At 41.1% G+C, this 12,008-nt stretch overlaps 1 protein-coding gene across 2 annotated transcripts in view; it reads right to left on the reverse strand.

Moving 5' to 3' along the window:
• The window catches only part of GNPTAB (N-acetylglucosamine-1-phosphate transferase subunits alpha and beta), a 33,230-nt gene extending 27,502 nt beyond the window's left edge, over positions 1-5,728 (reverse strand). For both annotated transcript variants that reach the window (XM_085049601.1, XM_085049602.1), the window contains exons 1-2: positions 5,546-5,728; positions 2,076-2,161 (exon numbers count right to left, since the gene is read on the reverse strand). In XM_085049601.1, coding sequence (XP_084905727.1) covers positions 2,076-2,161; positions 5,546-5,662 — 203 coding nt within the window. In that variant the 5' untranslated portion in view covers positions 5,663-5,728. The remainder of the gene's footprint in view (positions 1-2,075; positions 2,162-5,545) is intronic.
• Between the last annotated feature and the right edge of the window lie 6,280 nt (positions 5,729-12,008).

The raw sequence follows: 12,008 nt of genomic DNA on the forward strand, positions 1-12,008 counted from the left end.
CTTGGCCAAAGCTATCCACTTGGTTTCATGGCTTCCTAAAGTATAGTGAGAATTTGTATTTTCAGAAGTATGTAGTGGAACTTTGCTGTAAAATGGTAAAATGAAAAGGAACAGATACTACACTTCAATGGTATTGTTCTCAAACACTATTTTAACATGCAGAGAATTTTGCAAATTGTTGACATTCAGAGAAAGTCAAAAACTCTCAAATTCTGTAGCTATATTTCTCCTTCACACAGATTTTTACATTTGGTCTTCATCAGAAACATCAGACTGCCAAACAAGTCAAGCCCAAGATGAGCTGAGCCAATTTACTAAATACAGCTTCCCTTCCAATCAGCTATATCCTCTCTTTGACATGACTAACTTCTGGTTCACTAACAGAATTTTGATTCCAAGTGGGAACTACCTTAACATCTTTCTACAGAAAATCATCACTTTGTAAAATTCCTTGGAGACTCCCAGACAATTTAATTGAGGCTTTTACAGTTTTCTCTTTCCAAAATGTATGCATGTTTCACTCGAAAATCTAAAAATTTTAGGATCCTGCACAAAGACAAAACCAGAGTCAGCAGCCCCCCAGACAGGACAGGGGAGCACTTGCTGGGAGGAATTTCCAAACTCATGATGTGTTTATAAAAGAACCATTGTCACAGCTGAGACTGCAGGTAGAAGACAAACTTTATTGTCTCAACATCTCCTGTTGCTGAAGGAGTACAGCAGATTTTTGGATCTCCCCCAAGCTACCATATGGTGATCTCTAACCTTGCTGAGCCTCTTTATGAACAGCAGAAGTCCAAACTGCTCATAGCAAACCTTCCAGCCCTCCTGCCTGCTACAGCTCTGTAATTAACCAGCAGCAGTAATTCAGCTGTTCCACTGCTATTCCAAAGCCCTAATTTGTACATCTTTTCCTCTTTCCAGCCTCACTCAGCTCAACAGTTAATGGCTGGCCAACCACTGATAGCTCTCACTTGCTGTCTACTGAAAATCATATGTTTCCACACTGAAATCAGTCTGTGCATTTTAGAAGTTGAGAATTGTTCCTTCACATGTTTACATACAAACTATCACAAAGTCAGGCCTTTTAGTACTGACAGGACCAAACTGCCATGTTTTCACTTCAGTACTGCTAAAACCTGTAAACATTAAGCTATTGATCTGTAGCTGTATCATTCTGCTTTTATCTGTCATCCTTTGACAAATGGGGGAGAGGAGAAGAGACTATAAAAGTTCATAGTATTCACCAACACCATGCAATGCACTTTCACAGAGTTATCTCACACCAGCTAAAGCATGACAAATTGATTGGATCAGTTCTGCTGTTCCATGAATCATCAAACCTCAAGGCAGATTAAATCAGCTGATTTCAGGGTTAGTTTTTTTCCCAGTCAAGTGTATCAATATTAAAAGTCAGTATCTGCTCAGCAGCTTTCTTCCACCTACCAATTCTCAGTCCACTTACTCCTGAGCCACATATCCCATGGCTATTCAGACATGAGCAATGAAACCACAGGAAGTCATGTAGCAGCTAACACAACTGAAATAAATTACCCATATGACCTGGTTTCCAACTTGCTGTGAGAGATTCTCCCATGCTTTTAAAAGCCTCTTACTAGGTTTGTGACTTCTCTGCTAAATAATGATCCTCCTAAGACATCACAGAAAACGTAAGGTAAGTTAAAAATAACTTCTCAAAACACTGAAAATTGAAATTTTAAGTGCATAGGAACAGTATTTATGTTTTCCTGTTTTAATATGAAAAACGTCATGTCTTCCCTTCAGTGTTAACATTGTCACCATTTTGATGTTTCATTAGAGACTGGATGAATTAAACACACTTCAAATGTGAACTCTCTTATATTACTGGAGCTTTCAAATGCCAATCTTCCAAACTGGGAGATTATGCACTAATTATGCACTATATTTAAACCCCTAAGTTTAAAATTTGCTGTAGATTTAGAGCCCATACAATAAGGCTCTGTTCAACAGGACGCTCCTTCAACTAAAACACTGTTAAAATATTTAATTAAACAGTAAAATGTGCAATACTGTCAAGGGCAGGTAAAGCTCACCGGTTCTGAAATGATTTTCCAGCGACGTTGTCTCTGTACGAATCAAACATAACATGATACTGGTCTCTACTCCACTCCAAGACAACCTGCAAAGAAAAAAAACCAAAACCACTTGACGTCACCAGCTTCTAAAGTCAGACACTTAAACTTCACCTTTTGAAATGTTTAATGATGACAAATTCCATCCAAATCGATGCATTAATGAACAACTAATGAAACAAACAAAACCAACAAAACAAAAAGAAAGAAAACCAGGAAAGGGCAGTATTTACTTTACACCACTCTACCTAGATTTAACTGCTATTATCACTTATTTCTTGTAGTGTGGGAACTACGAAATATACCATTTTTCTAAGGTCACATTCAAACCATAAATAACCCTTCCTCCCTGTTAAGAGGATACACATCTCTCTACCCTCAGTGCCACTAAAGCAAATTAAAGCCTTCTAGAGAGCAGGGAAGCTCCATCACGTGCCTGGGTGACAAGAGCACACAGGGATTTCCTGTCAGAGCTGCAAACAGTGTCTTTGCAAGCAAGATCAGCACACATCCCTTCCCTCACACAAAAGACAGATTCCCCAGCTATAAAAATCTCCTCCCTTAAATACCAAGGTCAGGAATTGCCTTTAAAACACACACTATTACACTTCTTTTTATGCACAGATCACTAAGTCCTTTGGCCAGATACCCAGATTAATACAGTACACACTGGAAGTTCATATCCATGTGGAAACATTTGCTCCGATTGATAATGATGAATTGGCACATTGTGACTGATCTGTGTCTAGAAGAAATACAGAAGTATTTGAGCAAGACTATATTATATGAATAGTATGTCTCTCCAGAAGAAAAATATTAACCATTCGAGGCTTTGTCTTTCGTTTATCTATAACTAAAAAGAACAGAGGATATACTCCTAGGAACACATTAAGGAACTTCTAAGTTAAAAACTCTTCCTACCCGATACATTGTATTTCTCTGCAACTGTTTCCTCCTGACACATTATGCATCTTGCAATAATGCCTACAGGCTGCTTTGCTTCAGCTTTACATACTGATATTATAAACCACCAGGGGAACATTAAAAAAGAAGGGGAGAGACACTGCCTGTTGGGAGATACTGCATCAGACAGATAACAGATAACAGCTGCTCTGGCATGTTCTGATTATAAAGCGTTTTACAAAGCAGAGCTACTGACAGAAGGATGGCCAAGAAGGGTTTATAACCAAACTGCCCTAATATTTAAAGCTCATCTTACAACTAGGCAACAGCTTCTGGCTGTGAGAACACCATTACCAATCTCAAATTATTTGCTCTAGCCATCCATTATTACCCCACCAGTAATACTGATATTAATTTTTACTCCACCAGTAATACTGGCTCTGGAGATGGGGAAAAAGCAAAACTGCAAATGCTGTTCAGACACCAGGGTCTGATGATAAGCACTGCCTCACACTGCTTTTTGTTGCTTGAGTTTCCTGCAGATGGCTAAAAATGGTTGAGCTGTTAATTTCTAGAAAGATTTCTTGGTTTCATTTTTGCAAACAGCTTTATATTTTTTTACTAGTTGCTGCCTTGCAGACTCTGTACTGAAGAACAGAAGTATTTTCCATTCCCACAACAGCTGTCAGAAGAGCTTTAACAGTGCTCCTTCTCACAAGCCTTGTGTCTCCTAAACCACTGAACTGCCACTGTTTACCAAAACACAAAGGCAAAAGGCAAAATGCATGCAAACACCTCTTACCAGGCTTATCCACTATCCCTGAAAAGGAAAAAAAAAAAAAGTGCAGGTGTTTCACTGGTGTGTTTTAGCTTGTTTTCTAAAAAACACCATGACATTACAGGTCACTTTTCTTTTTTCATAACATATAATTTGGAAAATCTACTCCTCCATGAATCTTCCAGTTCTTTTGCTCACTCTCTACATTGTATCTAAACTTTCCAAGTAGCTTTCCAAGACATGGAAGCAACAAACTAAGATTTAGGAGGAAATTCTGAGCAGTGATTTTGACTGATTCTCACCAAAACCAGCCATAACTTAGACAACTACTGAAATATTTTTAAAAACCTCTAAAGTTCTATGATATCCCAAAGATGGGTTTTAAGTCCACATTCTGAAGAAATGCAAAACTATGCTCAGTTTCACAACTCCAGAAATCTACACCAATGATAATCATGTACCAACAGGTGCCTATGAGTACTTTACAATTCCTTAATTTGCTGATGGCTTTGCAGTGTTTCAGGAACCTGTGGTCCCTGCAAGACTGCAGAGATTAGTACTTTTTGCAAAGATGCATTGGTACACAACATAAAGTTTTGATTGTGGTACACCCAAGAGTTTCAGGTAATACCCTTCATGCCTCTTTTTTTTTCCTGTATATGAAAAAGCCCATCAAATAAAAACAAAGGAAAAAAAAAAGAGAGAGAGAGAGAACAGCTTAGGAATCAGGAAATTCCAGTCTGTTTGCATTGAACACTGCCATCCTTTCAGACTAACAAAAATACTTGAATTCCCTGAATCTTTACTATATTCACAAACACTGCACTGAAGTAGGATTGATTTTCTCCTCTCCAGATCCCTTCACGGATAACTTACCAAACCGACTGGACAATGCGAAGTGAAGCTTTAAATATACAAACACACCTGTATAAGATCATATCTAGGAAAAGTGTAGTTACATTGCATCATTCACAAAATAATGCGGGCAAACGAAGTATCAAGTAGCGAGCAAGGCAGACTGGTGCGCAGCTTGGAGGGAGGATACACTTAACTCCTTAAACTCCGGAAAGGCTGTCAGTCCCAACTGATACGTGAAGGTGACATCCAGCCCAAGCTTTAAAAGCCACAAACAAAACCACAGCGCTAAGAAACCACCTGATGAGGGAAGCGGGCAAGAATTGCACAAGAGCGGCGAACAGCAGCTGCCCGAGCAGGCAGGTTTGTGTCACCTGCCGGAGCGCAGCTGAGCCCACCGCCGGGGCTGCACTACAGGTGGGGACAGGGCGGGCCGAGCAGCGGGGCTGAGCTGCGGGCAGAGCATGGCTGCGGACACGGCACGGCCCCGGGCAGAGCACGGCACGGCACGGCCCCGGGCTGCGGGCAGGACACGGCTGCGGGCACAGCGCTGCGGGCAGAGCACGGCCCCGGGCTGCGGGCAGGGCACGGCTGCGGGCAGGGCACGGCTGCGGGCAGGGCACGGCTGCGGGCACAGCGCTGCGGGCACAGCGGGCCTCGGCAGAGCTCAGCACGGCGCCACAGGGGCACACGGCGGGCTGGACTGTCACCCGCAAGGCGCCCGGCGGGACAACGCAGCTACCCGGAGGCAAACCAGCCCCAAACCCCCCTCGGGCCGTGCAGCAGCGGGGCTGCGCCTGTCCCGCCGGCACCGCTCGGCACGGAGAGAGGAAAGCAGGCAGGCAGGCAGGGGATCGCGGGCAGCCACGCCGCGCCGGCGCGCCGCCGTACTGACCTCCCCAAACTGCAGGGCGGAGACGATCATGAGGACGAGGCCCCCGAGGCAGAGGCAGGGCCCATACCTGTGCGACAGGCAGGTATAGGTCTGGCGCTGCAGGAGCTTGAGCAGCATGGCCCGCCGGCGGCCGCCGCCCCGCACGGCCCGGCACGGCCCGGCCCCGCTCCGCTCCGTGCGCCAGGCGGGGCCGCGCCTCAGCCCGCCCCGCTTCCGGCAGCCCGCGCCCCCTGGCGGTGCCCGCGCCGCGCTGAGGGACAGGCGCTGCCGGCCCGCTCGGCCCTCACGGCAAGGGCAGGGCTGTGTGCTCGCTGAGGGTGATGCCCGAGACAGGCTACCCCAAACAGGCTGCCCGAAACAAACAGGCTGCCCGAGACAGGCTGCCCGGAACAGGCTGCCTGAAACAGAGGCCAAAACAATTAGGTGTATAAAAAGCAGACAAATTTATTCCAGGCCTTCAAGGTTCATTCAGCCAAGCAAAGCCCCCCCCAGGGACTGTACCCGAAATGGACACTGCGTCACGAGCTCTTCACCTTTATAAGTTTTGTCTTATTAGCATATTGGTCCCTAATTCTCCAATCACACCTCCAATCACCCCAGGCCCTGCTCCTCCCTTTCCACTGCTGTTTACATATTTTCGAGCCCTAGGGTAACGAATATATCCTTGAATCTCTATCCAGAGAGCTTTGTTTTGGTTCAGTGTGTTGGGAACAGAGGTTTTCAGCATTCTATAAGAGCATAGAACTACACCAAGTTACAGATGCATGAAGAGGAAAAAAACCCCAAATTATTAAGGCATCAATGGCTCTGGGACATCATAGGGATGCAGCTGAGCTGCGTGCTGAGATGGAATTGGAGCAATCTGTGTGTGTTCAGCACAGAGTGAAGTATGGGGATGAGTTTGATATAGACGAGTTCATGGAATGGGAGTCAGCAGGCTAGAGGGGTCACTGATGGAGATCTTCAAGAGCAGCTCTTGAGGAAAAAACATAACAAGAAAATAGTGGTCACGACCTGACAGCACACTCTGTCTGGTTTCTGCCATGATGTTCAGCCATAGGATGCTCTTGGGATTGCTGCCGTCAAACATTGCATCAGACAGAGCAGAATGATGTGTCCTAGGTCTGCATGAGGCTGAGCACAGGAGCACCTATCTCTACAGTCTATCCCTGCATCAAAAGGTCTTCTAAGTATTTCTTAAAACTCCCTGCAGTGACTGCTATCTCTGTGGTCTATCCCTGCATCAAAAGGTCTTCTAGGTATTGTGCTCAAAACCAGAAAGCAGATCAGGGGCCTTGTGCCACTTTGCAGCTGGCTTTGTAATCATGTGTCTGAGAGGGGCAGGGCTAAGGCCAAATTCTTCTTTTTCAGATTTTATCTAACACACAGCTTAGGCAGTTCTCCAGGTGAGAACTTTATTATTGTACCCAAGAATGGGATACTCAATTTTCTCAATTTCTCCCAGTCACTGTATATGCAAATAAACCCAGATACTCTGCTTGGAGCAATAAATTCCACTAGATGTCAGGATATGTAAAAATTAGGAGCTGCCATTGTACTCCAACATACACTTAAGGGCCTTGCCAAGTCATTATGCATGTAAACCATTGGGCTCTTGGGATAATCTACTTGACTGTTCTTGTATTTGAATTAACTCAAAGGTGCACGTAGCAGCACTCAACACATGCATGCCTTCTGTGGATTATGATGTAATCTAAATAAGCAGTCAAATAGTTATAAACACACTTTATCTTGGTCCTGATTTTCTGCAAGTTGCCTTCACCAACATTTTTTCTCTCTTGGATCTTAGAAAACTCTGAATTTTTGATGTTTTTCTTGCTACAGTTAGACCTTTCTAAGAGGTCTGACTAAGAGTGGGTAGAAGCCACTTTGAAAAGGAAAGTAATATATCTACTTTCTTTCAACAGGAACAGAGATCCTGTACTGCTCAAAATCTTGAGGAAGGCAGAACTTGCTGCATGGTGAACTTGCCCAGAAGCAGCTCTTTCCAGATCTTTTGCATTCTAATTTGCTGGGAAGGGAGAACAGTAAGAGCTAAATATCCAAGGCAATAATGTAATTATCTTTGGTTGAGGTAGAAGACCAGAAATAATCAACCAAGCATCTCAAGCTTCTCTGCTAGCCAAGAATATTGTTCACTGCACATTCCACGAATCTTGAGCTAGAGCAGAGAGAATTAACCTCATCATAGGCTTCCTGTATTCATCTCTGCATGGTCTTTTTCACAAACATGAATTAATCTTGTAACACTTCTGTGAGGCAGATAATACTGACCATAAATGTAAAGACAAAATGCAGCAAGTTTGATGACTGCTTCCACTTTAGGACTCTTTTCACAGTACAGGAGCTAACTGGTAATAGTTTGAAGGCTCAGCAGTTCACTCTTAGGGATTTTGGTTTCATTTGTGAGTGCTCTGAACTTCTGAGCATTCAGAGGTGTCTCAAGTCAAGCAAGTAAAGTTTGTTTGAAGTAAGTTGGCTATCATGAGAGTACAGTTTTTCAGCAGAGACATTTACCATATTAACATACTCTTGAGGGCAGTTCCTTTTAAATTAATGCTTATTTAAGTATTTTCAGTGGACCTGGGAGCCAACAGATGACTTTGTAGATAGATGGGCCCTAAAGAGCAGTCATGCTTGTCAGTACTTTAACGAGCTGCATGAGCACTTTCTGTGGAAAGGAACTGGGAGACAATAGGGCCTTCTAGGACTTCTATCCCAAAAATTATAATATCTATGCTTCTGAAATTTAAAGCAGTAGCCTTAGGCATACTGGAATTTATAGCTTGGTATGGCACTGTGAATTTGGTAGTACCACTATCCATCAAATACAATAATTAAATCACATTAGTCACTTAGAACATAAAAGAGTAAAAGACAATGACTGAGCAGTGTTCTATCCTTCAACACATATTCTCATTTTGACTCACCATTTTTAGAGCTCTCAGCCTTTGGTAAGACTCAATCCCACTGACATTACCTCTAAAATAGAGATTGGATATAAGTGATCAGTTCATGAGAGATGCTGTTAGACCTTGCTGCTGTGTCTTGTAATGGATTAGCTCTTAATCAGTCTGCAGTAATTTTAGCCTCATGAGCAAATGCATTCTAATTATATGCAGCCAGTGAGAGTTTCCACTTAGTACTGCGGCAAAAGTGGAGATTTAAAAACTGTGCTCAGTATTTCAGCACTTTTGAAAACTCTCCAATGTTCAGCTCCCAACAGGAGCGTTGTCCACACCTCTGGACAATGTGCAAGGAATATTTATGACTTATTACTTGAAAATTTTTTTGATAGAACATAGAATCTTTTTTTTTTTTCTTCAGACCCTATTTCTCTTCTGTACCCATCTCTCTACAGGAAAAAAAAAAGTCTGAAACAACACTCAGCTCCTACCCTTTCCACTTGCTTTTTATTTGTGCAGATGCTAGAAAAAATATTTACAACAATCTGAAGAGTATGGCTGGTAAAAATGAGGTATAACTAAAAAGCAAACAGTAGTATCTTAGAAACAGATGAAAAAGCAGTGACTAGAGAGCAAAGCGCTGGAACAATGCCACTTCAAAATTCTCTGAAAGTGAGCATCTAGATGAAGCTGAGGCAGCATGTGCACCTGGCAGCAAAATCAGATTTTCTAAGCGTAATTTTCGCCAACATTTTACTCTGAAAGATCTGCTATTTCCTGCACACTTCAAACTAGAATAATAAATGCTTGCAGAAAGCCAGAAGAAAACTTTTGAAACTCTGCAGAATCTGGTGCGTGCTCTTGGTTTTGGTTGGTTTGGGACTTTTGTTGGTTTTTTGGGGGTGTTGGGGGTTTTGTCCTTGACTTTCAATATAGCAAGTCCTTGCTTTTTAAAGAGACATGCTCCTAGCAATGGTAAATGAAAATTTAAATAGACTATGGCCTTCAAACCAAATCATATCTTTCTGTTTCCAAAGTCTCTAATGAAGTGGATGAAAGATCCCAAAAAATCTCCCCAGGACGTGATTTAATATATTTACTGTATATAAGGCTAATATATATTATATGAATATATATATTAGCCTTATTTTCTAAATATTTTCATCATGCTTTTGGAAAATATATTAACTCTTGTTAGACTTCATTATCCTTGGTATTTAATTATAATTAAATATCTTTTATATTATTGATATAAAATTATAATTAAATATCCTTGACATTTAATTATAAGTTTAACTGGAGTAGAATAGAATAGAGCAGAATAGAATTTCTCATGGTAGTCTAGTTCTATGAAATGTTTGATTATTCCAAAGAGCAAAAATGTATTATTTTCTATTTTAACCCTAGAAACACTGGGCCTTTAGTATGCTGATGGCATTTTTACATCACAGTGATGGAATTTCTGTTTCCCTTGTTAACCCTGCCAGGTTGTAATGGCACAGAGAACAGACTATTTAGATTGGATGGCTGGAATGGGAATGATAGTCTTTTAAATCCACTCAGCAGCACACAGCAGAAAATACTGGGCGTGCTTTTAGTAATGAGCAGTGGTCAAGAGCAATCCTTCTGCCTTTATTCCATATTATTTGTGGTTATAACAGATTTGCTATGCAGCACAAACCTTTGATATAGAAGAACTATGAGGGACATGGACAAAGGCCAAGAAAGGATGGAAAGCACAGTTTGTGAAAACTGAAAAGACAAAATTGGACACAATATTTATATTGTATAGAAGAATGATATACAAGAAGAAATAGCTGAGTGCCCTATATTTAGCAATATGATGTGATAAAGGTAGACAAACCAACACCCATACATTATGCTGGCAAATCTAGATTAATATGTGGAAATAGAATCTGATTTTTCAGCAGTGAGTACTCCCCATTTCCAGGAGGTTTTGTGTTGGATATGGCCACATCATTAGCCACTTCTCATGTTGAGAGAAAAGATATTTTTGATAGCTTTTCCTAGGATTGATCAAATTCTCTCTGTTTAGGGTCTGATCCTTTTAATACCTTTGCATTCTAATATGACTCAGGTCGTGAATTTCATTACTTTCTCTTAATCTTCAGCAAGCAACTTTGTGTCAGATACTGTGTACCTCTAAGAAAACTGCAAAGGTATTTCTTTCAGATGGCAAGGCCACATTAAAAGCTCTCATTTCACTTTGAATGATTTCCTTTTCACTAAAAATGTGCTTCTACAAAAATGTACTGCCAAAATTATCAATATGCCAGAGCCAAATTCTCCCACTAACTGCTTCAGCATGTTCACTACTTCATTTCAAGTGAAGGACAAGAAAGCTACTGAAGAGTGTTCATCTGCAGCTGAACAGTCTCTTTCTTGCCCTTTACAGCCCATGTCAGTCTGCAGCTCATGCTCTCTGGAAAGCAAGGATACAAACACCAGCAGCAGAGGCTGTTTTAGATCTCTTCCATTGTTATTTCCTTACCTTCATATGTTTTCAAATCCCTGGCATGGATGTGGTATTATTTGCATGTCTTGACATATTTATTTTTATACTGCTGGTGTTTTAATATAATTTAGTGAAAGCAAAATAAATTAAAATACATTGACCTTCTTTGAAATATTACACTGATGTTCTCAAGTCCAGTAAATAAAATTACTCCTCCCGAGTTTGTGAGTAACCTGTATTTGTTACTCCTTACACCTTCGAATGATCCTTTAAGAACATGCTAATGCTTCTGATAAAAAGCTATTAAAGATCACTGCTCAAATGATGTTGTTACTGACCTCCTTCTACAATAAAATGATATAGAAAAAGAAACATCACATGAGCTACCAAAAATGTTTACATAGCAACAAAGAGGCTTTGCTAGTGATGACCAAACAGTAAGTTGCCACCTGCTTGATCCAAACATGTTTCTTTTTCTTTCACTCCAAATCGTGTTCAGGCACTTCAGAAAGTCATGTGAAGAATTTAAATACTCAACTCACACTTAAGAGTAATTTATTTACTACTTATAAAGCTAAAGGTAGTACAAGGATCTTGCAGCACTGTGGATGAACCATTTTTCCAACAATGTGACTTAAATGTTGATGCAGTAAAATAAAGTGAATCCCATCCTCCTTTATGTAAGGAACCAAGTCAGAACACTAAATTACTGACACACAAAAAAGTTCAATTCTACTACTATAAATATAACGAACATCAATATGTTTCTGCATTTATTTACTGAAGAGACCAGTTTCCTTCCATTATTTTTGCACACTTAATGTAAAGAGAAATAAACCTGTTCTTCCACTCAGTAATTTCTGTCACTCAAAATTGCTAGAAAACAGATTAGCAATAGAAATATGAACTTGTGGTTTGGTGTGAACTATTACACTCAATTTTTATGTTAAGAACATGACCAACTTGCTACTGCCAAAAAGAAGTTTGTAGAGTACCCCCAGTCTTAGTGGCAGAATAATTTGTTTTATTGTTTTTCTGTGCTTGCATTAAGATACACTGT

Source organism: Lichenostomus cassidix, chromosome 1Ab (genome assembly GCF_008360975.1).
Source record: "Lichenostomus cassidix isolate B80296 chromosome 1Ab, HeHo_3.0, whole genome shotgun sequence".
NCBI classification, from domain to species: Eukaryota; Metazoa; Chordata; class Aves; order Passeriformes; family Meliphagidae; genus Lichenostomus; species Lichenostomus cassidix.